The sequence below is a fragment of the Procambarus clarkii genome, chromosome 19 (genome assembly GCF_040958095.1).
Source record: "Procambarus clarkii isolate CNS0578487 chromosome 19, FALCON_Pclarkii_2.0, whole genome shotgun sequence".
NCBI lineage: Eukaryota > Metazoa > Arthropoda > Malacostraca > Decapoda > Cambaridae > Procambarus > Procambarus clarkii.
The window spans coordinates 16,373,301-16,399,272 of NC_091168.1; the positions used below are offsets into that span (position 1 = coordinate 16,373,301).

The 25,972-nt window shown below is 42.3% G+C and overlaps 1 protein-coding gene across 3 annotated transcripts; it reads left to right on the forward strand.

Moving 5' to 3' along the window:
* Positions 1-220: 220 nt before the first annotated feature.
* On the forward strand, positions 221-23,340 carry RpS21 (ribosomal protein S21). 3 transcript variants are annotated; one of them, XM_045741427.2, is made up of 5 exons: positions 221-322; positions 6,967-7,104; positions 12,211-12,282; positions 22,734-22,789; positions 23,308-23,340. In XM_045741427.2, the coding sequence occupies exons 2-5, from the start codon at positions 6,991-6,993 to the stop codon at positions 23,315-23,317; spliced, it is 252 nt and encodes an 83-aa protein (XP_045597383.1). In that variant the 5' UTR covers positions 221-322; positions 6,967-6,990; the 3' UTR covers positions 23,318-23,340. The 3 variants fall into 3 exon arrangements, with proteins under 3 accessions (XP_045597383.1, XP_045597381.1, XP_045597382.1); XM_045741425.1 differs by having other exon boundaries at positions 247-396; XM_045741426.1 differs by having other exon boundaries at positions 247-369.
* Positions 23,341-25,972: the final 2,632 nt, after the last annotated feature.

Genomic DNA, 25,972 nt, shown 5'->3' on the forward strand with positions numbered 1-25,972 from the left:
TGACTAAACAACTAGCTATAAGTTCATCTAATATTCCCATACATATTCCCACCATGCCATACTTAGCACATACACAATAAAAGATGGTAAATCACACTATACAAGAATGTAAAAACATCAATGCCATGTACTCTCATAAACCCAATGTACCTTCTTGTATATAAAAAAATACAAAATAAAAATAAATAAATAAGTAAATAAATAAAATAAAACATACATTTTTATTATATGTATTCCTTTTTTTCTTGTTTGGTGTGTGGGATGGAGGAGGCGGGGAGCCGCTCGTCACTTGTTCCTTCCCTGGTGGACCGTCAGCTCGCGGGTGAGTGGTACACGTGGTCCCCACTAAACTCTCTCTTCTCTCTCACTGTGAGTGTTTGTGAGCAGCTGAGGCAGGTATGAGGGCCAGGGCAGGGGTGTCTGGTGCCACAGTGCCAGGTGTGGTGGCACCTGGGCCCCAGGTCATGTGTATAGTGAGGAGTAAGGTGGCGGCGCTGGTGGTGGGGCGCCACCTCGCCTCCCGCCATGTAAACATCTCCACACAGCCAAGAAATGGTTCCCCCAGCACCGCTCAAGGCTAGCAGTGGGGTGCACGAGGCGTTAACTGTTGTGGAACACTGTGGTAGGGGAGTGTTAGGTTGACGGTAACGTTTGGGCAACACGAGGCTTAGTCCAGGTTATCTTCCTCCAGCGGCTGCTTCCAGCCTGGATTACAAAGCTCTAATATACATATGTATTAGTATATATTTCCTGTGGTTAACAGTGCAGCATTGTGTGAAACGTTGGTAAATTTTGGAAGAGTTAAGGGGTGATATAGTGGACAAGTTAGGTTAGAGTAGTGCCTTATATGGCCAGTAGGTCTTCTGCAGTTACCTTTATTCTTATGTTCTTATGTACTGTAGGGTGTAGTGCACTACAAGATGGTCTTGGAACACTGCTTCACGGGCTCACCATAGCCAGTGCTACTTGGAACTTTTTTTTCCTAAAAGCTGAATTAAACAACTGCTTGTGGTGCCTACATTCCAGTTCACTCACATTAGTCTTGGCACCGAAAATTGCCGAAATGCTATGCGTATTAGTGGCTCTAGGCATTGTATGTACTAGCTTTTATCTATCAATCTAATGTTATGTTTGTAACTCATCTTCTATGTATCTACTTTTACCTGAATAAATTTTTTGATATTGACTACAGTTAAGAACATAAAGGACAACATAACATAAAGGTAACTGCAGAGGGCCTATTGGCCCATACGAGGCAGCTCCTATTTATTAACACCCAATCCTACTCATACATGTCCAACCCACACTTGAAACAATCGTGGAACCCCACCTCCACCACGTAACGCAGTAATTGGTTCCACAAATCAACAACCCTGTTACCGAACCAGTATTTACCCAGGTCTTTCCTAAATTTAAACGTATCCAATTTATACCCATTGTTTAGTGTTGTGTTGATACTTACAATACCCTATTAATTCTTAGGATTAAAATTATTAATTCTCCCTTTATGCCTTTTCGTCCACTTGTAAACTCCTATCATGTCACCCTTATTTCTTCGCATTTCTAGAGAATGTAATTTAACCTTTGTCAATCTTTCTTCATATGACAGATTTCTAATATGGGGGATTAACTTTGTCATCCTACGCTTTACGTGTTCTAGTGAATTTAGATCCATTCTATACTATGGTGACCATAACTGAACTGCATAATCTAAATGGGGCCTAACCAGAGCAAGATATAGCTGGAGAACACCAGGTGTCTTGTTACTAACGCTTTGATTAATAAATCCCAGTGTTCTATTTGCCTTATTACGAACATTTATGCATTCATTTTTTTAGTTTTAAATTCTTAATAATCATAGCTCGTATCCCTTTTGCAATCCGACTTCGCAATCTCAACACCATCTAACTTGTATCTAGTAACTATCATCATTACCTAGCCTCAAAACCTTACATTTGTCAGCATTAATCTGTGTCTGCCAATCTTTTGACCATTGCAAAACCCTATTTAGATCATCTTGAAGTAATCGCGAGTCTTTTTCTGTTTCCAATCTATTTCACCTCAAAAAAAAAATTTAGGCTATTAAAATCAGCTTTTAAAAAATCTGGCACTTTAAAACTATCGCGCGCGCCACGTGAGCACCGCAGACTTTGACGTCGTGGGGCTAATGGTGCGGGCGAGCGTGCGGTGACGCCTAAATATGTATGCTCGTTTCAGTTTAATCACCTTAATTCTCGTGCTACGTTGTTCGTTTTGGTATAATTGTGTTCACAATTAACACTATCGGTCACCGGGCAGGCGCGCGGTAAACTTAGGGGTTATGTACTGAGCGTGCGGGTAAGTGCATGGCGACACCTAAATGTATATACTCGTTTCAGCTTTCCCACCTTAATTCTCGTGCTACGTCGCTCATTTTGGTATCATTGTGTTCGCAATTAAATTCCCTACAGGTGTGTGTAAATATAATGTCCAAAAGCCTGGCGTGACTCCCAACAGCAAAGCCTAAAGTCGGCAAAAGTTACCCGTGAGCGCACAAAATCAGTAACATGTGCATACTCTTTCCATTTTTCTCACCTTAATTCTCGTGCTACGTTGCTCGTTTTGGTATCGTTGTGTTTGCAATTAAATTCCCTACAGATGTGTATGAATATAATGTACAAAAGCCTGGAGTGCCTCCCCGCAGAAAAGCCTAAAGTTACCTGTGAACGAGCACCAATTTGTACACTGCAACCTAATGTGTATACTCGTTCAATTTGATAACATCAAATTTCGCGTTACGTCTTTCATTTTGGTATCAAATTGTTCGCAATAAAAAGGCGCGTATTTTAAAACTAGTCCCATAATAATAGAGCAATAACTGGAATTTTAACAAATATTTTAATTCTGGAAGCTCATCATCACATTTATATCTTTCCAGTGTTCTGATATAAATTTTTGTGTTACATCTTTCATTTTGGTATCAAATTGTTCACTACGTAAAGGCGCGCATTTTAAAACTAGTCCCAAGATAATAGGACAATAAATAGAATTTTAACATATTTTAATATTTTGATCAAAAGCCTATTTATAATCTTTCAAGTGTTCGGACATCAAGTTTCATGTTATATCTTTCATTTTGGTATCAAATTGTGTGCAATCTAAAGGCGCTTATTTTGATACTATCCCGAGGTCAATTGGATAAAAAATGAATTTTATACAAATAATTTTTGTAGTGGACGTAAGTCCTGTCCAAAGTTAGGACTCTGAAGAAAAATAATGGACGCAAGTCCGGTCCAACGTTACCGATAGTGTTAAATTCCCTGCAGATGTATATGCATATAATGTCCAAAAGCCTAGCGAGACTCCCCCACAGCAAAGCCTAAAGTTTAAAAAGTTGCTCGTGAGCACACAAAATCAGTAAAATGTGTGTACTCATTTGTTTTCTCACCTTAATTCTCGTGCTATGTCATTTGTTTTGGTATCATTGTGTTTGCAATTAAATTCCCTGTAGATGTATATACATATAATGTCCAAAAGCCTGGCGAGACTCTCCGCAGCAAAGCCTAAATTTACCCGTGAACGAGCACCAATTTGCACTCTACAAACTAATGTGTGTACTTGTTCAGTTTGATAACATAAATTTTCATGTTACATCGCTCGTTTTGGTATCAAATTGTTCGCAATATAAAGGCGCGCATTTTAAAACTAGTCCCATAATATTAACACAATAAATAGAATTTTAACAAATATTTTAAAATTTTTAATTTTAGACCCAAAAGCATATTTATAATCTTTCAAGTGTTCTGACATAAGTTTCATGTTACATCTTTCATTTTGGTATCAAATTGTGCACATTCTAAAGGCGCTTATTTTGAAACTAACTAAACTAACTATTTGAAACTAAAGGGGAGCCGGTCGGCCAAGCGGACAGCACACTGGACTTGTGATCCTGTGGTCCTGGGTTCGATCCCAGGCGCCGGCGAGAAACAATGGGCAGAGTTTCTTTCACCCTATGCCCCTGTTACCTAGCAGTAAAATAGGTACCTGGGTGTTAGTCAGCTGTCATGGGCTGCTTCCAGGGGGTGGAGGCCTGGTCGAGGACCGGGCCGCGGGGACACTAAAAAGGCCCCGAAATCATCTCGAGATAACCTCAAGAAGATCCCGAGGTCAATCGGATAAAAAATGAATTTTATACAAATATTTATGTAGTGGACGCGAGTCCTGTCCACGGCTAGGACTTGAGAGAGAGAAAAAAATGGACATGATCGGTGTCCAAAGAGAGCGATAGTGTTAACAGAATTTTCCCCTACAAATCGATTCCACTCTATACTAAATCTGATTTCTTTGTGATCACTGTTCCCTAGCTTTCTCCCTATTTTGATGTCATTAATTTGTGTTTCCCTGTTGTCATTAATTTGTGTTTCCCTGTTAACACTAAATCTAAAATATTATTTCCCTCGTTGGTTCCTTAACGTGTTGTGTAAGGAAACAATCATCAATTATTTCTAGAAAATCTGCTTCATTATAACCCTGTTCTGTTAAATCAGTTTATTCCACTAACATAGTCACTCATGAAAAATACTGTTAGACCTAGATGCTCTAGATATTTCATCCCATAGATGCTTTGCTTCCATTCTGTGTAAGTTTGGAGGCCTATATATAACTTCTATTATAAGATTATTTACTTTTTTGTTTAATTCTAGCCATATAGGTTCTGTGTGGGGGCTCAATTTTGATTTCTTGAGGGATTTTGATCCCTCTTTGAGACCACATTTCAAATTTTCCCTACCATATATGGCTACTCCCCCTTCTCGTCTAATATATCTATCAGTGTGAAATAGTTTTCATCCATTTATTTGATATTCAGCTAATAGCTCTATTTTCTACATTCATTCACATTTCAGTAAGTGCCATAATATCCATTTTTGCTGTGCAGACAAGAGCATTTAAATCGTTTGTTTTTTAGACTCCTACTATTCGTGTAATATACCCCAAGTGTGTCGTTATTTTGAAGCCCTTTTCTTTCATTGATTATTTTGCCAATTTGTTTCCCCCACAAACACGTACTTTTATTACCTCCTTTCTACATGTCAATTCTCAAATGACTGTCTACTAAGTTTAAACCCAAACAAACCCCTCCAACCACAGGTTCCAACGAGTTTGCAACAGCAACAACTCCAGCCGTAGATAGAAGAACCCCATCTCAAGCATACATATCATTCCTTCCATAAGTGTTCCCAGTTATCGATGATATTGCATTTGATTTGCAATGTTTGTCCAGTTGGCAATTGACACTTGACAATTGAAGTGTCAAGTGCCTTCGACAACCATTCATTTCCAACTCCCTTTCTTGGAAGAATGCCACATGATTGGTATTCCTCACTTGCTCCTAACTAATTCTATGGGTGTCTTAAACCTCTGTATCAATGCCTCATTACTAACTCATTTAACATCATTTCCACCTGCACTGATACAAATAATGGGTTTGTTCCCATTTCCAGCCAAAATATCATTCATGTTGTTAACAATGTTACAATTCCAGCTCCCTTAACCCTTAGACTGCGCAATACATACATATATGATTTGACAATAATTTAACATAAGTTTTTAAAACTTGCACAAACACTCTCCAATAATTTTTTTTTTTTTTTTCATAATCGACTAAGCAAATGCTCCAACTTTGTCTAAATGATTACAGCGTAACTTGAAAAACGAGAGAATCAAAATTAATTCTAAAATTGAATATTAAAAACGTCAGATTTTCAATTCAGAATAAAAAATATGAACTATCACCAATTGTTCATTTAATGTTGTTCTCTCAGAATAGCATATCGTCTTTATTTTCATCAAATAAGAATATAGGTTTTCAGTATAGTTTACTGTAAAAAAAAAATCGTCAATAGGATATTTGAAATATGTGGCAAATTTAGACCAAAAAAATTTTTAATTTCAAATGTATAAAGTTTATGAAAAATCCATTCTGAAGGGATTGTAGAACAGACAGCTAAGCACACAATGTCAAAATAGTGAGAATTGGTCAAAAACTGGAATTTTAGAACCTACTCCAAAGTTGAAACTCTAGTTTCAGGGATAATTGAAGTTGATGTTATCAACAATGAATAAAGGTAGTTTTAATTCGTTAATTTAATTGTATCTTTTAATGAACATTGTTTAGCATTCGTACTCGAATTTGTGAAAGTTTAACCTATTCTACCTATCCTGCACAAAAGGTTCTATCCAAATACCTCACCTGGGAATCTCCCACAACCAAAATCCGCTTAGGTACTTGCTTTACTTTCTGAGCACTTTGAGGGACCCGTGCTTCGTTGCTCTTCGTTGCTTTCCCTTTTGAGCGAACTGCAGGCTCCCCACAGCATACGTCCTCCAAGATGACGAATAAGTTAGAAGTTCTTAGGATATCTGTAGGCAGCTTTTTCAAAGTCTTAAGACCTCTGTCCTTTATGACATTCCAAGACTAGGTCTTTTTATTACTGGTCTGCTCCTTTGTTTCTTCTCGACGTTGTTTCAGTTGTAGTACTTCCTACCATATGGAATCCAACTCTGTTCTCAGAGCTCCAACTAGATTCATCAGTTCCTTCACTACACCTTCCATTATTACTATGATAATATTACTACAATCAGAGCTTCAGCTAACATACCTTCTCACTGTGACTGTCTGCACCTGTCCTAATAGGATCTTATTTTCATTGTTCCATATATTATGCATTTATATTTTTGATCCTCTTTCTCTTTTGCACAGTAATGTTTATATTAATGATAGTGGCTAAATATAGTTATTTAAGAAGCCAGCACTAAAAGAGTGGTAGCTGCAGTATGTATGATTAAAATCTTAGTCATATTAGGCTTTTGACTTTAGATCCCTTGTAAAAGTCTGCCAAGGTTTTTACAATTTTTTTTTATTGCTTTTGTACATTGTTAATGTGCAGTGAATGTCACTTGTAGACTAATCTCATTTTTGTGCTGCAGATAAAGTATCCTAAATCCATCACCATGCAAAACGACGCTGGAGAATACGTGGATCTGTACGTGCCACGCAAATGTTCAGCATCTAACCGCATCATCTATGCCAAGGACCATGCCTCCATCCAAATAAACTTAGCTGAGGTATGTTTTTTTTTTAGTAAATTTGTGTTTTATGTAAGATTGATTTTCATTATAGTATTTTGAGATGATACATGAATTTATTTCAAGACCAGAATTCTTTCTGGTCTTGAAAGAGTTCACCAAAAATGACATGGTCCATGTAGAGGTATTGTAGGTCCATGTAGATAGGCATGATTATTCTCATAATCACAAATCTTTTAATTGATCATTACTTTTATATACAGTGGTACCTTCGTTTTCATAGTTAATCCGTTCCCAAATATACAGTGGTACCCTTGTTTTTGTAGTTAATCCGTTCCCAGAGATGGTTTGAAAACTGAAACTACAAATACCGAAACTAATTTTTCCATTAGAAATAATGTAAATGGAATCAATCCGTTCCACATCCCCAGAAATATTAACTAACAAATAAATTTTATACAAAATAATACTCTTAGCATATTAAATTAATCGAGTGTTGAGTGGTACAGTGGAGTGGACAGCACTTCAGATTCGTAGTACTGTACTGAGATTCTGGGTTTGATCCCCGGTGAAGGTGGAGACAAATGGGCAAAAAGTTTTTCACCCTGATGCCCCTGTTACCTAGCAGTAAATAGATACCTGGGGTTAGACAGCTGCTACGGGCTGCTTCCTAGGGGGGGGGGTGTAACAAAAAGGAGGCCTGGTAGAGGATTGGGCCGTGGGGACGCTTAGCCTTGAAATCATCTCGAGATAACCTAAAGATAGGTACCTGGGTGGGGGGGAGAAGAGGTGTTTGTGTTTGGAAGGGGAGTCCCCCTTCCATTATAACATCAGGCAGTGATGACATTTGTGGGGTACTCTTATGTTTTGCAGGCATACCACTAGGACCTAGTTGTGGCTCATTGCCTGCTTGTCTTGCTAAGAATCTGTTGGACATTTGTTTTTCCCTACATTTTAACACTTGTCTGTAGTGAGACATCACATTCTCACTATATCTTGTTTTAACTCTATCGTCATCCTCACAACTATTTTCTTAGGTTGAACATTACCACTGACTTCTTGGAACCCGAGGCGTGATATATAATAAAACTTTTATGTTCAGAAACCAAAAAAGCACAAAACAATGAAATTCTTCACAAAGAATCAAAGTGCGATCATCACTAGGTGGGAGACACTGGTTAATTAAAGCGCCACACTTCCGGTGGACCTGTTCGTGTGTAAACAAACTACGTCCCCGAGGCAAACCACGACGACTGAATCTAGAAATTTACTATGAGAACTGAGTTTCCACTATATATATATTTTTATTACAGTATTAGGCAAGTTTTTTAGGGATGCTGTAGTTGTGGAAATTCATTGTTTAATTTGTGGTGTCTTATGCTATATCTGGAGAAATGTTCATCAGTGATATATGGTGAATGTATGAAAGGTTGTTATTGTTATTTATTGTGAAGATGCTTGTGGCAGATTTAACACTTTCGAGCACCTGGCGAATGAAAAAAAAAACTTGCCCCTTGTACGTGCGGCGTTTCGGGCGATTGAGCAGCAACACTGAAAAGTGTATATTCTTTTTTACTGTCCTAACCTTAATTTTCGATGCACATATATCATTTTTGTAGCAATGTGTTTGCAATGGAATGTTCTAGAAAAACATGTTTAAAATATCACCAAAGCATGAGTTAGACCAGCACCAAATAAAGAACTACGTCGATCACTAGTCGTGAGCACCAAACAGCAATAAATTGTTTCTACTCTTTTCAGGGTTGTCAACTCCACACTTGTCCTACAGCATTAAATTTGGTATCACTGATCGCAATAAAATTCCCTACGAGTACATATGCATATAAATGTAGAATCATGATCGCGGCCCACCCGCAAGAGTGTGGGAAGTGGCCGAAGTGTTACCTGTTACCGCACACCCGATGGCACATCGGTGAAACCCCTGTTGAAAAGTGTATACTCTTTTTCACTCTTCTGACCTTAATTTTCAATGTATGTATTTCATTTTTGTAAGAATGTGTTCGCAATAAAATGTTCTAGAAGGACATACGTATAAAATGTCACCAAAGCATGAGTTATACCAGCACTTAATAACTACATCGATCACTAGCCGTGGGCGCCAAACAGCAACGAAATGTTTCTGCTCTTCTCAGGGTTGTCAACTCCACACTCGTGACAGTGTTAAATTTGGTATCGCTGAGATCGCAATAAAATTCCCTACGTGGACACATGCATATAAATGTAGAATCAATGTCGCAGCCCACCCGCAAGAGTGGGAAGTGGCTGAAGTGTTACCTGTGACGACACATCGGCGAAACCCCTATTGAAAAATGTATACTCTTTTCACTGTTCTGACATTAATTTTCGATGTATGTATTTAATTTTTGTAGCAATGTGTTCGCAATAGAATGTTCTAGAAGAACATCAAGTATAAAATGTCACACAAGGATGCGTTAGACCGGCACCAAATAAAAAACTACATCAATTACACTCATCGTGTCAACAATACAATGGTCTTACCACGATGATGCAATGCCATGCCGTTCTCCCAAATAGGCTATTAGGGAAAACAAAAATTTCATGGTGAACATTTTTAACACTTTCGCTAATTGGTGACAACAGTTTCGTCACCAATATTCCTACTTAATACGCTGGTGTGCGGCGCTCGGGAGTCACGAGAAAAAATATTTGTATAAAATCCATTTATTATCCGATCAACTTGGGAATACAGGCATACCTCAGTTTAAGAGTTTAATTGGTTCCTGGAGATGCCTCGTATTCCGAAAACTCGCATTCCGAAGCTAATTTCCCCATAAGAAATAAAGGGAAATGAATTAATCCGTTCCTGACTACCCCAAAAACCCCACATCAAACTAAATTTTTATACCTAATTCATCTAAATAAACCTACAAAACTATGTTCAAGTTATTACTTACCTTGCTGTTGATTGCTGTAGGCGTATGGAAGATGGTGAGGAGGTGGGAGGAAGAGAGGAGTTACTGTTTGGAAGGGGAGTCCCCTTCCATTATCACATCAGGCAGTGAGGACTTCACTGGTATGCACACACTGGCACATTTTGCCTGCATACCACTAGGACTTGCTTGTTTTACTAAGAATTTATCTAATGACACTTGTTTTTCCCTACATTTTAACACTTGTCTGTAGTAAGACATCACATTATCATTTAAAAGGTCAATGCAACGGCCTGCTACAGCTTTATCTGGGTGAGTTTTTTCAACAAAACTTTGCAGTTCTTCCCATACTTCACACATTTTCTTAATCAAGAAGGGACATCCTCTACTGCCTCTACTCACAGCTATTTTCTTAGGTTGAACCTGACCAATGGCTTTCTTGAGACCCATGGCAAGATATATAATGACAACTTTTATGCTCAAATGGCCAAAAAAACAATAAAAAACTGTAAATCCTTGTGAAGAATTCAGGTGGGATAGTCACTGGACACGAGACACTGGTAAACTGAGGCGCGATCGCCATGCCACCACGCGCCAGTCGGCTTGTACACGTATCAACAAACTCGCGTCCCGAGGTAACCCTCGCCTTCCGAGACATATTTTTGGAGTAAATCCTGCTCGTCTTCCGAAAAACTCGCATACAGGGACACTCGCATTCCGAGGTACCACTGTAGTTTACAAATGTTTGCCATGAAATTTACGTTTTCTCTAATAGCCGAACAGCTTATTAAAGAGAACGTTGTGGCAGTGAATCATCGTGGTAAAACAATTGTATTTTTGACACGACGAGTATAATCGACGTAGTTTTTATATATGTTGCCAGTCGAACGCATCCTTATGTGACCTTTAATACTTATGTTCTTATAGAACATTCTATTGCGAACACATTGGTACAAAAATGAAATGCATACATCGACAATTAATGTCAGGACAGTGAATTGAATATACACTTTTCAAAGCGAGTTTCGCCGATATGCCGCCGCGGGTAACACTTCGGCCACTTCCCACACTGTTTTGGGTGGGCTACAACATTGAATCTATATTTATATGCATATGTCCGTGTAGAGAATTTTATTGCGATTCCAATGATACCACAATTAGCGATGTAGGACAACTGTAGGCTTCGCAACCATTAAGAGAGTGGAAACATTTTGTTGCTGTTTGGCGCTCTCGGCGAGTGATCTGAATAGTTTTTTATTTGGTGTTGATAGTTCTTATGCTTTGGCGGCATTTTATAGGGATGTTCTTATAGACAATCTTATTGCGAACACAGTGATATCAAATTTAAATACGTGCACCTTCAATTATTGTCAGGACAGTCAAAAGAGTGTACACTTTTTTGGTCTTATCGCGTAGGCGCGCGAACCGCCGAAAGCATCTAGGGTATGCTTTTTTTCTGAACGTGGAGAGCGCGAAAGTGTTAAACTATCCCCAAGTCGATCGGATAAAAAATGGATTTTATAGAAATATTTTTTCTTGTGACTCGTGAGTGAATCCGTTAGGCAGACTCGAGAGAAAAATCAGTAATTCTGTAGTGGCCCAGGTGATCAACAAATGGTTGAATGTTCACAGCTCAAGAGCAAAGCTTAAGAAGATATTAAGGGGCCCACCATTAAAGGAGTTTCATTTCATTCATCACTAAATTCAATATTTTTTTGAAATGCACAGAAATACTTATTCAGCACTGGTGGTATACAAATTGTACTCTCTCAATTTTCAGCTTTAAGGGCAAGTATCAAAGCATTAGACTGTATGGATATATGAAGACACTAGGTATAATAGCTGAGGGGTAGGATGGGCCCTAATTGCATCTCATTACACATAGGCACAGGAAAGCATGTGTAACCACCCTTCCTCTTGTTGACAAAATCTGCCTGTAATCACAGGAAAGCATGTGTAACCACCCTTCCTCTTGTTGACAAAATCTGCCTGTAATCATTACATTGATTGTGCTTCTTGCATTCCCTGAACTTATCACCTGTGTACTCATTACATCACCTAGTAATAATCTTGCCCTCTGTTCTTAACCAAGCACACATTAGTGCTATATGGATAACTTGGTTAATGGTAAAGTGGCTTTTTTAAAACTATATAGTGTATAGGTATGTGTATTATTACACTACCCTGTTTGTATTCCTATGACTTACTCTAATGGTTGTTATATTCTAACCAGGTTGATGAATCTACTGGCCGTATGACTGGACAGTACAAGACTTATGCCATTTGTGGAGATATCAGAAAAATGGTTTGTATAATTACATTTTGTTTTCCTAAACATATCAATTTCTAGGGGTGCCCCTTTGGCTCCCCAGAGCTATCCAGTTTGATATGGATATATTACTTTGGCATCAGTCAGTGTGAATGGAGTTCTAGGCCTCCCGAGGATGACGAGCCATAACCTGACCCCCTCAAAGAGGCGCGAGGAGCAATGGCTTGTAGAAACCCCCATGTAGTTGGAGGCATTCTGTCTGCCATCGACCGGGTCGGGCACCCAGAAAGGTAAGCGCCCCACAACAAACCCATATTCTGATTAAGAAATTACTACTGAAAGCCAAACTTGTGGACAGAACTTCCCAAACGAAAACGAGCAAATGAGCATGACGTCACCACGTCGCCGTGCCCCTTGTCTGCGCAGCGTTCCCCTCCCTGGGAAGGGAAAGGGGGAGCCGGTGACCCTCATGCCGGCTATCAACACCCGAGTTCTTTGGCTCACCACACCCGAGATGTGATTGGGAACGGTCGTGTAACTCTGGCTCCTAATTTCTTGTCCTCCAACTCTGTGCCACGTGATGTGGTGCCGAGTCTCTGGCGATGCGAGAGACAGGAGTAATTTCAACATTATTCGGACTGCATGCACCTAGGGTCACCTTCCCTAGGTGCCCTGTAAGGACTTGGGGCCACCTTCCACAAGTCTCCTTGGGATCTACCTTTGCTTGGTCTTTCCCTGCTCAGTGATTGGGCGAACTTGGTAAGCTGGGGTGTTTATGCACCCTTGTTTGCCTTTGGGTAGGTAGGGGGTGCAGGATACTGTACAGCTAGTTTTCACCTTTCATAGTGGCATGCTCTGTTCTGCCTGGATAAGTTGTCCTCTTGCATGGTTTTTCTTTCGTTTTTTGTTCTCTGCCTGGTGGGGGGTTCTGTCCTTGGTTTTGGTAATCCCTCTATTGTTCTTGGTGGTCCCCGTGGGTGGACCTGTCCCGGGGGTTCAGCTTTTAGCAGTTTTCTTGTTAGACTGGGGCACCGGTTAGCAGTGCCCTGCCTGGGCTTCCCTTAGCATATTTCCCATCCCAAGTGCCCTGGGAAACCCCGCGGGGGCACTTGGGTCCGATGGATGTGTGCCCTGGGTCCCCTCTCACCTTGTGCGAGTTTGAAGATTGCTCCGTCCCCTTTCTCAGGGTGACATTCACCGCTTCTGCCTCAGTCATGCTGCCTGCTGGGTCAGTGACACCTTCGCCTTCGTGAAGTCTTGTGAGTTTTGTTCCTTGTTTGTGACTCTGTACACCCAGTCCATTGATACTGTTTGGGTGCAGACAGCTCAGGTATTGCAGCAACCTAACCCTAGCATGCAACACGCTAAGATGATTGCTGACCCGGAAGCCCCAAGGCTGCCGGTTATAGGGTTACCTTACCTTGATGTGTTTCCGGCGCTTAGCGTCCCCGCGGCCCGGTCGTCGACCAGGCCTCCTGGTTGCCGGACTGATCAACCAGGCTGTTGGACGTGGCTGCTCGCAGCCTGACGTATGAGTCACAGCCTGGTTGATCAGGTATCCTTTGGAGGTGCTTATCCAGTTCTCTCTTGAATACTGTGAGGGGTCGGCCAGTTATGCCCCTTATGTGTAGTGGAAGCGTGTTGAACAGTCTCGGGCCTCTGATGTTGAGAGTTCTCTCTGAGTACCTATTGCACCTCTGCTTTTCAACGGGGGTATTCTGCACATCCTGCCGTGTCTTCTGGTCTTCTGTGATGTTATTTCTGTGTGCAGGTTTGGGACCAGCCCCTCTAATATTTTCCACGTGCAAATTATTATGTACCTCTCCCGCTTGCGCTCAAGGGAGTACAGTTTTAGGCTCTTTAGTCGGTCTCAATAGTTTAGATGTTTTACTGAGTGGATTCTAGCAGTAAAGGATCTCTGCACGTTCTCCAGGTCAGCAATTTCTCCAGCTTTGAAAGGGGCTGTCATTGTGCAGCAGTACTCCACTCTAGAGAGCACAAGCGTTTTGAAAAGTATCATCGGTATAGCATCTCTAGTGTGAAAAGTTCTTGTTATCCAACCTGTCATTTTTCTTGCAGTTGTGTCGGCTACTTTATTGTGTTCTTTAAAGGTAAGGTCTTCCGACATGAGTACACCCAGATCCTTTACATTGCCTTTTCGTTCTATGTTATGATTTGCCTGAGTTTTGTACGTGGTTTCCGTTAGCGACCCGGACTTGGGGGTGTTGGTCGCTACGACCTTGGTTCAGTCCTTACCCTGCTGTGGTTCGTTCTGGTCCTCCTCCTCCCTGCTTTTACAGCTGCCCTGGCTTTTTCTTGAGGCCAGGGCTTTGGGGGACGGCTCGGCCTTGGTTTCTGCTGTGGAGGGTCCCGGGGCAAGGGGGCTGACTTGGGGCCCGTTGGACCCCGTTGGGTTTTAGTGTCCTCTGAGCGGGGTTTACTGTTACAGGGGGGTGGGGGTTTTCTTTTCCCCTGCCTCGTATGAGCTGGATTTGATGTCAGCCCCTCCCCGAGTTTGGTACGGAACTGTCCCTTCCCGTTTCCCCCCTCATGAGGTGCAGGACGCCATTGCGGCTTACCTTCTGCGCAACCCTGATTATGCCTCCATAATGGATTTTTTTTTTTTTTTTTCAGGTTTGGATCTTAGTTTCCTCACTGGGTTTGTTATGAAGTTCCGGAGTTGTCCTGGCTCCCGCACTGCCTTGTTTTGTCGTTGAAGGCTTGGCATAAGGTCTGTCGGTCCTGCACGCTGGAGTGGGGTGAGGCTGGGACAGTAGTCCAGGTTTGTCTGGGGGCAAATTTGAGCACCTCAATGAGTGCTTGTTTGCCCCTTCCCTTCCCCCCGGGATGTTGGCATGATGCAGCTTCACGTGAAGGTTCCCTCCCTTTCAGTTGCACTGGTTGCCAAGGACTTGCGTGCTCGTGGCCTGTTAGCGTCGGTCTTGCAGTTCTTTTCCCTCCTTGAGCTGTCCTTACAGAGGATGTAGAGGTGCTTGAGGCCGTTCTTGGGTCCAGTGCTTTGGTCTCGACAGCGCATGTCATCTGTTCTCTTGAAGCTGTTTGCCCCGATCCTGTGGGATGAGGTGCTTCTCATCTCGCGTGTTGGCAGGCTGTGTTCACTACCTCCATGGAATCTGCCTGGGCTCTGGCTCTTAGGTTTTTCTCTCTTTTTTGCCCCCTTCCTATTTGCAGTCTGTGGTTGGGCAAGGGGGTCATGCCAGGGCTCTGGGTTCCTTCCATTGGGTAGGCAGATGGTGCTAGGTTCAGTTGGCCCCTCCTTCGGACCCGCCTCTGTCTGGTCGGCACGGTGCTAGCTCTGCTCGTCGGTAGGGTCCTCGTCAGGAACGTCAGCCCTTTTGTGGTTCGTCCCATTGACGGGGGGGGGGGGGGACTCGCGCTGTCTGCTCATGTCTGGTCTCACGATTTGTGGTTTTTTTGGGTTGTTTCCGACGACCTGCGGTGGCGTAGGGTGGCTCCATCCCTTTCAGGGTGGGGGGTGGGGGGTTTGAGTCTGGCGGGGCAAGCCTCTTCTCCTGCGCTTTGTCGAGTCATCTCGAAGTACTCGCCTATTTGTGCTTGTAGGGGTTGAGCTCTTTGGTGCCGGGTGCTCCTGCGTGTGGTCGAAACAACAACGTCCCCCAGGTGGGTTTCCCCATCTGTTTCCAGTCCCGAAACGGAACTGTACGGACCTGCGGTTCATTCTGGACTTGTCCCGTCGTTTTGCACGTCCTTACGGATGACTACCCTGTCCCAGGTCCGGCTTCTTTTGGAGGCGGACACTTGGATGGTGTTCCTGGACCTCCGAGACGCTTATTGGCACGTCCTGAATCATCTGAGATTAAGGGACTGGCTCTGTTTTGTTGTGGGGCGTTGGGGTTACCGTTTTCGTCGCCTTCCATTTTGCTTCGACCTGGCACCTCGCGTGTTTACATTCCTTACCCAGGTCATGGTGCCTCATCGCCCCTTCTGTGTCTTTTAGGGTTTCGGGTCTTAGCCTACCTTGACGATTGGCTAGTGTGGTCTCCCAGCCAGTCCGCGTGTCTGCTTGCCAGGGATTTGGTTCTTTTAAAGCTCTTCGCGTTCCTGGTGAACTCGAAGTTCCATCTGGTTCCCTCTCGGGTTCGGCTTTGGCTGGGTCTTGTGTCGGGCTCTTGGACCACTTCCTTGTCTCTTCCTCGAGTCTCTGCTTCGGCTGCAGTCCCGCCATTCTATTTCTGGGGGGCTCCCAGGTCACCCGGCAGTTACTTGATGGTTTGTGTAGGAGCCTGAACTTTGCCGTGATGGTCTAACCGCCAGGTTGGGTTTGGCTTCGTCAACTGTTCTGGTTTCTTTGGGACGTCCCTTCCACCTCTCGCGATCACTGGGGTCGTCCTCCAGGGGTCTTACGTCGCCGACGTCCTCTTCGGGTCTCTCGGGGTTCAGTGCCTAGGTTCCTCTCCGAGCTCTCGCTCGATGTGTTCACGGACGTGTCGTCTCTTGGTTGGAGCTTTGTGATCAGTGCTCACCAGAGCAGCCAGGGGCGGTGGGAACAGTCCTTCTGCTGGGCACACATCACGGTGCAGGAGTTCGTGGCAATGTGGATGTTGCTTCGGAGGGTGTCCAACATCCTGGCAGACGGCCTGCCGTGGTTCCTTCCCCTGCCCACAGAATGGCCGGTCAACATCGACTCATTCGGTTGGCTCCACCAGACATGAGGGTTCCTGGAGGTGGACTTTTTCGCTTCGGTGTGGTCGAGGCATTATCCAATATATATGACGCTCTTCCCCAACTGTGGGGCCGTCGGGGTCGATGCCTTTAGGCAGAACTTGTCGAGGTGGGGTTACCTGTACCTCTTTTCCCCCCGCTTCTGCTATTGCTCCAGGTCCTAGCTCACTTGGAGACTTACCAAGGGATTGTAGTCCTCTTGGCTCCCTGGTTGCCTGCCCAGCCTTGGTTTCAAGCGCTGTTTGCTCGGTGTCTGAACCAGACTGTCTTCCCGCGGCTCTGCCTCTTTCAGCAAATCCATCCGGTCTGTTATGTGACTGATTCGATCTTCTTGGATCTTCGCGTTTGGAAGCTCACCATTTGTATAGCAAGCAGGTGGCTTCATTGGTGTCCCACCTGCGTGTTTTGTCTCGGCGGCAGTATGAAGTTTCCCGGCAGTCCTTCCATTATTTCTTGTCCCTTCGTAGGTGTACTTCTGTCTGTTAGTTGATGCTTGATTGGTTAGGCCAGGGGATGCATCATGTGTTGTGTCCGGTCGCTTCTCTCCACCGTTATCTGCTCGTCATGGCCTTGGTGGTCGGGGATGTGCTTTGGGTTGACCCGGTTTCCCTCCTTCCCTGTTACAGGGTTCGGGTCGCCCGCAAGGTTATTCGGTCCAGTCAGCCTGCTCTCTATCCACGTGCCCCACAACGTTCGTAAGTTTGCTGTGCTGTCTACCGTCTTCGGTAAAATGTCTTGGGCTGACATTCGGGCACAGGGTTTTTTGGAGTTCAAATTGGATCCTGGCCGCTCGCTACCTTGTTGTTGGGCCTGTGTCGCTTGACTGCAACCGCTGTGGGTCGGAGGTTGCAGCCAGTTATCTTGACTTCGTGTTGCGAAGTAAGTGCCGACCCCCTTCCGGTAGGTCACTCCTGTTATTGTCTTGGGTAAGTAGCTCTGGGGAGCCGAAGGGGCTTCCCCCAGAAAACCAGCGTTGAATGTAGTGAAACGCCATTTTTCTGGGTGAGACCCAGAGACTCCTCAGCAACCCTCCCTCCCTCCAGTTGGCATTTTTTCATGCATTTTTTACATCTAGCCTCAGAATTGGGGTGTGGATAGCGGGCACGAGGGTCTTGGGCTTCCCCTTTTCCCTCCCGGGGAGGGGGAAGCTGTGCATTGACGTGATGATTCACCGCTTCTCGTGCTCGTTTTTGTTTGGGGAGTTCTGTCCACTAGTTTGGCTTTCAGTAGCAATTTCTTAACCAGAATTGGGGCTTGTTTTGGAACGCTTACCTTTCTGGGTGCCTGACTTGGTTGATGGCAGACATAGAATGCTTCCAACCACACTTGGTTTCCATAGGCCAATTGCTTCTCGTGCCTCTGAGGAGGCCAGGTTCTGGCTTGTGGTCCCTGGTAAGCCTAGAATTTCATTCACATTGACTAATGCTAAAGTCTAATACAGTACAACCTTGATTCAATGAATCTCCGGTTAGTTCGCACACTTTTCAGCCTGGATTTACTCCCCTGGTTCGTCGAAGCGGGGGATGTTCAGATTTGCTTACGATGTCGAGACTGATGTCGAGTTCACAGACTGGCGGAAAACTTTCCCATTCTATCACAGATTACAATTAATAATGTGCTCATATGACAAGTTCGATCATACAAGTGGTCCACAAGCTTATGATGTTCGGACAGAGTTCACAGAGTGGTGGAAAACTCTCATTCTATCACAGGTTACAATTAATAATAATTTCATGACAAGTTGGATCGCACAAGTGGACCACACAACAAGTGAACCATATGAGCCAAACACCAGCCAGAATGGTCACACAAGTGAATGACTGAGTTTCAGTGATTTTCGTTCACTGATTTGTGGCACACGTGTCTTTGTAAATTAATTTAAAGGCTGAAGCGTAAATAAGTAGCAATAAAATAAGTATTTTTTATAGCTCTTATTATCGTAATAATGTTGCTAAACTAAATATATAACCCAAAAATATATAATTTGATGTAAATCGAATATTTGAGAGAAATTTGTTACTGGATCAAGACCAGCCTACTGTAGGGTGTACATATAGACCTATTCTGCATTCGTACAGTATGCACCCAGTGCCCTTAGCTTTGTCTGCGATTGACGTGCAGTATTTATCCGCCGGTGGAAGAATAATCGTGGAATTTACTATTTTTTGACTACAGCTGTATTGTTATACAACAAAATGTCTCGGGGGGCTTACTGATAGTGCCTTATTAATGCCAAAAATGAAGCAATATTTTGCAAGAACTAATAGCAGAAAATCAACCAGCACGAGAACAGCCGAACCCAGCACGAGCCTAGCTGTACCCAGCACTGGTACAACAGCAGCCAGCACCAGCTCAGAAGCAGCTGAAGCCACAGCAGCAGCGAGCCCCAGCAAAGCTGATGCCACAACCCGTTCTCGCAAATTCGTAAAGTCAATATTGACTTATTAACTACGTGCATAGGTGATATACTAAACATAATAGATACCCTTAAAAAGATTCATAGAAAACACCGACCTTACCTAACCTTGTTAGTATCTTAAGATAGGCATCTTATTGCTTCGTAATTACAATTATTACTTAACCTATACCTATTATAGGTTAGGTAATAATTGTAATTACGAAGCAATAAGATGCTTATCTTAACATACTAAGTAGGTTAGGTAAGGTCGGTGTTTTCTATGAATCTTTTTAAGGGTATCTATTATGTTAAGTATGTCACCTATGCACATATTTAATAAGTCAATATTGACTTATTAAATTTGCGAGAACGGGTTGGATGCCAACAGCTAAAAACATTGTGTGGCGTGAACAGTTAGAACAAGTGCTAAATTTGTGTGTACATAGTCTTAAAATTAAAGTTGCCGTAATTTTAGTGTACAGTAGTTTTCATAAACTATTGTAGTACTCAACATACAGCAGAACTACTTAATCAACACAGTGTTAAGGGTATATATAATACACTACAGTACGTATTTACTGTACAGCATTCACAACTTCATGAGACTTCAAGGTAGACATAACCTTTTAAGTATTATGCTTATACCTGGTTAATGGGGTTCTGGGAGTTCTTCTGCTCCCCCAAGCCCGGCCCGAGACCAAGTTTGACTTGAGTTTGGTCCACCAGTCTGTTGCTTGCATGGCCCATAGGCCCACATATCTACCACAGCCCGGTTGGTCCTTGGAGAAAATTATCGTTTTCTCTTGAAGATGTCCATGGTTGTTCTGGCAATATTTCTTGCCAGAATATTAATATTTCAATATCAATACAATATGTACAGGGTGTATGATGTAACCCCATATTTTGAAACCGTGTACTGTTTTAAAATACTTGTTTGGTACTTGCATGCTTCTCAATTTTTTAATTGAATTATTTAGGAACTATTGAAATTTTTGTTTGCATCTTGCATATGCTCCTTCATTATCAACCCATTACTTTAAGCAAACAGGTATGTTGCGCATTAGCTGTCACAAAATCACCCTAAGCCTAAACATGCCATCTCAGCCAATGTCATGGAGAAAATATCCAAGTTGTGTAATGTTTCATAGAGTCCTCTCCCCTCACTTAATGGTTCTTTGATGTGGTGAGGTGGGTTTTATGCACTGCCATCATATAAGTGGTGTTGCTCCTGCTCACCTCACCTGTCACCACCATTCATGGAGACCCATACATTTCCCTCATGTTCCTTCATCTTGTAGAGCCTACCCAGCCCCTGCAATACTTCCCGGGCTTGGGGCATAAAACTCCAAGAAACCAATCTAAAGAAATGCAAAGTGCCTGTAGCACAGGCACTCGGTATAGTGTGGCAGAAGAGCTTGGACACGGGGGAGGTACCAGATGTGCTTAAATCAGCAGACGTAGCTCCTCTACACGAGGAAAGGAGCAAAGCATTGGTTAAGAATTGCAAACCAGTTGCACTAATGCCCCACATAATAAAAGCATGACAGAGAGATTAGAAGTCAGCTCACCAGTTTCATGGAGACCAATGACGTCTTCACAACTCAGGCTTGCAAAGCATATCATGCTTTGACCACTAGTGGCTCCTCAGGAGGGTTCCATTCCCTCTCGCTGTCTTTTCTTGCAATGGTGGCTTGTTTGTAATATTCTCTTATCAATTCACATTGGCAACATGTCTCCTGTGTTGTTCCTTCTTTGCCGCATATAGGCCAACTTTATGAAATTTTGCTAGACCTTGGTGAAGCTTATTCTTCCCCCACTGTTTTCATGCTATTGCTCTGTTCACTGATAGGTCTGTGTCTGCTGACAATGTTGGCTACTCTTGTTTTCCTGATTAAATTTATTTTCCATACCTCTGAAGGGTAGCATCTTCATGGCAGAATTTTATATAATTTTGTATGGTCTTCGTCAGCTACTTTCTCTGTCGACATCAGTGCCCTTGTGGTTCTTGAGTCTTTTGTCCCTTTACCTGCTGTAATGGTCAAAATCCAATACTGGCTGCTTCTAATCTTTGACAACTATAAAAGTCAAATTTGTGTTCCCAGCAATATTGTAGTTACCTTGAATGAACTAGCAAATGCCACCCCTGAGGAGGCTTTTCATGCTTGTAACATTTCCTGGAAAGGGGATTCCTTATTTAGATTTCTTCGTGGTCATTCATTCTGCAATCTGACTGTTGGCAAGTTCATTGAGCTGACATTACAACCAATAAACTGTGTTCTTAAAAGTAACCTTTCTCCTTGGCCTTCTAACCATTGTAATGGGCAATTAGAAACTACTCTGGCTAGGTTGCATATTCAGTTCTCAGCTAAGTGTTGTCCTTTGGACTAGTCAAAATGCAGGAGACTGTGTTGTTGTTTATTCCTTTCTCAGGCATCTTGTGTGTTTTGGTCTTTTGTTATGTATGCACTGATTTGTAATTTGTCACAGCTGCATGTGGTTCTCTTTGCTAGGTACAGCTAGCATGACCTCTGCCTTTGGTTCGAGTTATCTTCCTTGAAAACATTTAGGTTTTCCTCTCCTCGAGGGGCTTCAGTCCCCCCCCCCTCCCCCGTCTCTTTCCTCCTCTTTCCATTGACTGGCACCTGTACTAGGAACCATTGATGCCATGCAAGATTTCAAGGACATCTATGGAATTAACTTCAGTAGGCCAAATAAAAATTTGATTTATTTTAGACATCGGTCGGCCGAGCGGACAGCACGCGGGACTTGTGATCCTGGGTTCAATCCCAGGCGCCGGCGAGAAACAATGGGCAGAGTTTCTTTCACCCTATGCCCCTGTTGCCTAGCAGTAAAATAGGTACCTGGGTGTTAGTCAGCTGTCACGGGCTGCTTCCTGGGGGTGGAGGCCTGGTCGAGGACCGGGCCGTGGGGACACCAAAAAAAAAAAAAAAAAAAAAAAAATCTCAAAGATAATCGGTATGCAGTGGTTTACAATGCGGGGAAAAAAAACACAGGAAATCACTCTAATTTGTGCACCCAATATCAACAGTACATTGCAACGGAACTAAAAACTTGCACTCCCATTACATCCAGACGTTACATCCAGAGGGTTTAACTCGGTACGAGTACTGTATAAGTACATTATCTCAAACATACCAGTTCTTATCTCATTATATAAACATACTCAGTTCATTATCTCAAACATACGAAGTTCAGGTCAAGCTAGCTTGACCTGAACTTCCTAGGTGTATCATTTCTTGGCATGGCTGACTCGATCAGATATTACCACTGAAAGCAATAGATTCCAGTGTATCCAGATTTTCTTGCTGTCAGTATGTTTTGTATGTTTCATTGTTTATTAATCTTCCTAAATTTTAATTTATAGGGCGAGTCTGATGATTGCCTTGCGCGTCTGGCGAAGAAGGATGGTATTCTTCCAAAGTGAGTACAAAATAGAGCCAACACATTGAAGTGTTGGACTAATGAGATTAAATGTTAAAAGATCAGTATGATTTATTACTAGAAAGTAACCTTGCATCTGGTACAAAGCTCATTGTTAATTAACTAATACTGGCAGTGAAGTGATGTTAACTCTGTGATGTTGCTTAGTGCAGAGGATAGTGGAGGAATGGCCGTCATATTGCCTGTTGCCTTTCTGCTTTTATCCACTTCATGTAAATGTAGTAGTAAGGGTGCCATGCTACCTGCTAGCTATCAATAAAATAATAATGCTCATATTTTTATTAAACCAGTAACATGTATATATGTACTGTACATGCACAATGATTCAATGGTTACTGCTTTTGTTTTTGAAACTTGATCCATGTGGACTATACGATCCAACACTTGAATATAATTTCCTTGAAATATTGTGAATAAGAAGATATTGTTGAAAACTTTTGATAATGTACACAAATGTTTATGAAAGTAAGATTACTAATGTTGTTTTTTCTCCACAGGAACTATTGATGAAAATAAATAGAAATACATAAGTTCATCTTTCACTATCCTTGTATAGTACTATTATTTTTATTGTTGATATTGGGCAACATTTTCTTTGTATTTTATGCTGCTACAGTCAGCTCTTTAAGCTGTGCATGAGAAACACACTGATTAAAACATAAATTTGTAAACTACAATTTGTTACTGGTATGCTGCTTTTTTGTTGTACTGTCAACAGCTTTAACTGAACAAATCCACACTTTTGATATCATTCGCCTTATGCGTTTTTGTTCTCGTATTGGCATCCTTGGTGATATTTAGCGCCCTCTGATTATTCCGCACATTTGATGGTGCTACATAGCCTTCCCGGTTTGGTGCCTTCTTTTGATAATTACTTACTTGAACAAATCCACAAGGGCCATGACGAAGTACAAGCGAAGAGGTAGAACGGCATATTGACAGAGCTCGAGTGCATGGGGGAATTGTGTGAAATCCTGGTTTGTCTCTCGGAGAGGCGTCCGATAAACAAATAAGAAAAAAATGAAAAAAAAAATTTGGAGATAAAACTAATTATTAAATATTTTTATTATATGCTTCCTATTTATGCTACGATGCCGAGACTTGGACCAGCTGAAACCCTTTTCATATACAACTAGTCAAAGTTTGAAATCGAACTAGTTTTCATTAATTGCTTGTTTGGCACTTATGCCCCCTTCAGCCAAATTGATGCTCTGTCCGCAGATCATTTTCTCAAATCATATACATTGATGGTTCATTACATCGCACCACGGGTGCCGCTAGAAGTGCAGTTGTGCTGACAATGGGCGATGGCTTAAAATATAAGTGGGGAAGTCCTTGTAAACAACTGGGCCTATACCCTTCACACTGAACTATTTGTTGGCCTCTGAATGCATGACCTGATGACTTAGCCAAAGAATCTGCCGAAATTTAATATAACCTTGGATTGTCAATAAGCAGTCTGAGGGCAATAGTACACCAAAAACTTAAACGAAATCTTGTACATCTGCGGCAAAGTGAAATCGACAACATTAATTCCATCTATACTTGAACAAATCCACAAGGGCCGTGACGAGGGTTCGAACCTATCATACAAGTGGAGCCACACGTCTATGGACCATTTGGTAAAAATCAGCAGACTTGTAGATGTTACTACTGCTCGGCTTGTACTTAAAAGTATCTCTGGGAATTCTCATTAACTGCTTATGTAGACCTGACCAAATGTAAACTGTCAACAAAATTATTTGCACATCCTCCGTCACTGATAGTGCAAAGATACGTGAATTCAGATAATTCTATAGCAAATGTTCTTGATGTGTAAATATTTTATTCAAAATGATCTGCTACGAGAAATCTTAGCCAAATGTCCCCAGATTGCTAAACTATTCAGATCGACTGAATGCCTAAATCTGTAACTAACTAGTTTAACTTAGTGATTGTAACCTATCCACCGCTGCCCACTGGTTGGGGGGGGGTGTTCAGGATAAACATCAATTGTGACACTAGCTCTCCACATGTCAGTGGCTTAATTTAGAAACTACTTGTGGTCAGTCTCGAGCTCATTGTTGATGTGACGATGTGCATTGAATTTTGTAATTAGCTCATTAAGATTGTAACTTGCTTAGCTAAATTGTGGGGTTCAGTCCCTGAGCCCATTATGTGCCTTTGTAACCGCCCACAAGATTAGTATGGGGGTGCAAATTAAATAAACTAAACAGCCTAAGCCAGGGAAACCCAAAATAGAAAACGGAACAATACGTCACTTTCGCGAGACTTCCATTTTCAATTACGTCCTTTTTTTTCAGCCTGTGTGCGCATACGAGAGAAAAACGACGTAATTTGTTAAGAGGACGGGTTGCGCCTGCGCACAATTAAATCTAAATAATTAACATTTCTAGTTACTAATAATTACCCACTTACATATGTGTCTTAACATTACATGTATAAATGATGAAACAAGCTACATGTATACATATAAATATTGAAAGAGTGCATGATGAAGGGAAGGGAGCCATCAGAGGAAAGTGCCAAGCCATTACGACTAAAGCACTGGGAAGGATTAGGGATGGGACGGAGGGGGAAGAATATATACTTATATCGAGTATAAGAAATATTGCCGGAACAACCGTGGAGATTTTCAAGAGAAAACTAGATAGTTTTCTTCGAGAAGTGCCAGACCAACTGGGCTTGCTTGCTTGCTTGCTTGCTTTTTTTTTTTTTTTTTTTTTTTACTACACGAGGTACATCTGCATTAGTGCAGCTGCAGTAGACTATATGGAGTACAGTGTGTCAAAAAAAAGCTAACTAGGTGATGCTAAAAAATCCCCATCACACAGGATGGTTAGTCATACAGAGGCATGTGATAGGCAGACTGGATGTATTTTGAGGATATCAACACAAGTGAATAAGGCAGCAGTGGTAATAAAAGTCCCCCAAATGTCCCGCTTTCCCTTCCTGATCTTAAGCACCTCCTGGACTCCTTGCCAGAGCCAGTGCTCCTGTTGGGTGATTTCAACTGTCGATACACCCTCTGGGGTGATGTTCTGACAAACACCCGAGGCCGTCTTCTCGAACCGTTCGTCCTCTCGTCTTCCCTGTCTCTTCTAAATTCTGGTGAGCCCACCCATGTAGACTTGAACTCGCACTCTTTCCTATCTTGATCTG

Excerpts from the sequence above, each read along its gene's own strand:
- RpS21 (XM_045741425.1), top strand. The coding sequence starts at position 262 with ATGGAGGAGGCGGGGAGCCGCTCGTCACTTGTTCCTTCCCTGGTGGAC. Across the intron at positions 397-6,966 it reads TTTGTGAGCAGCTGAGGCAG|ATAAAGTATCCTAAATCCAT; the intron begins GTATGAGGGCCA and ends TTTGTGCTGCAG. Across the intron at positions 12,283-22,733 it reads GTGGAGATATCAGAAAAATG|GGCGAGTCTGATGATTGCCT; the intron begins GTTTGTATAATT and ends TTTAATTTATAG.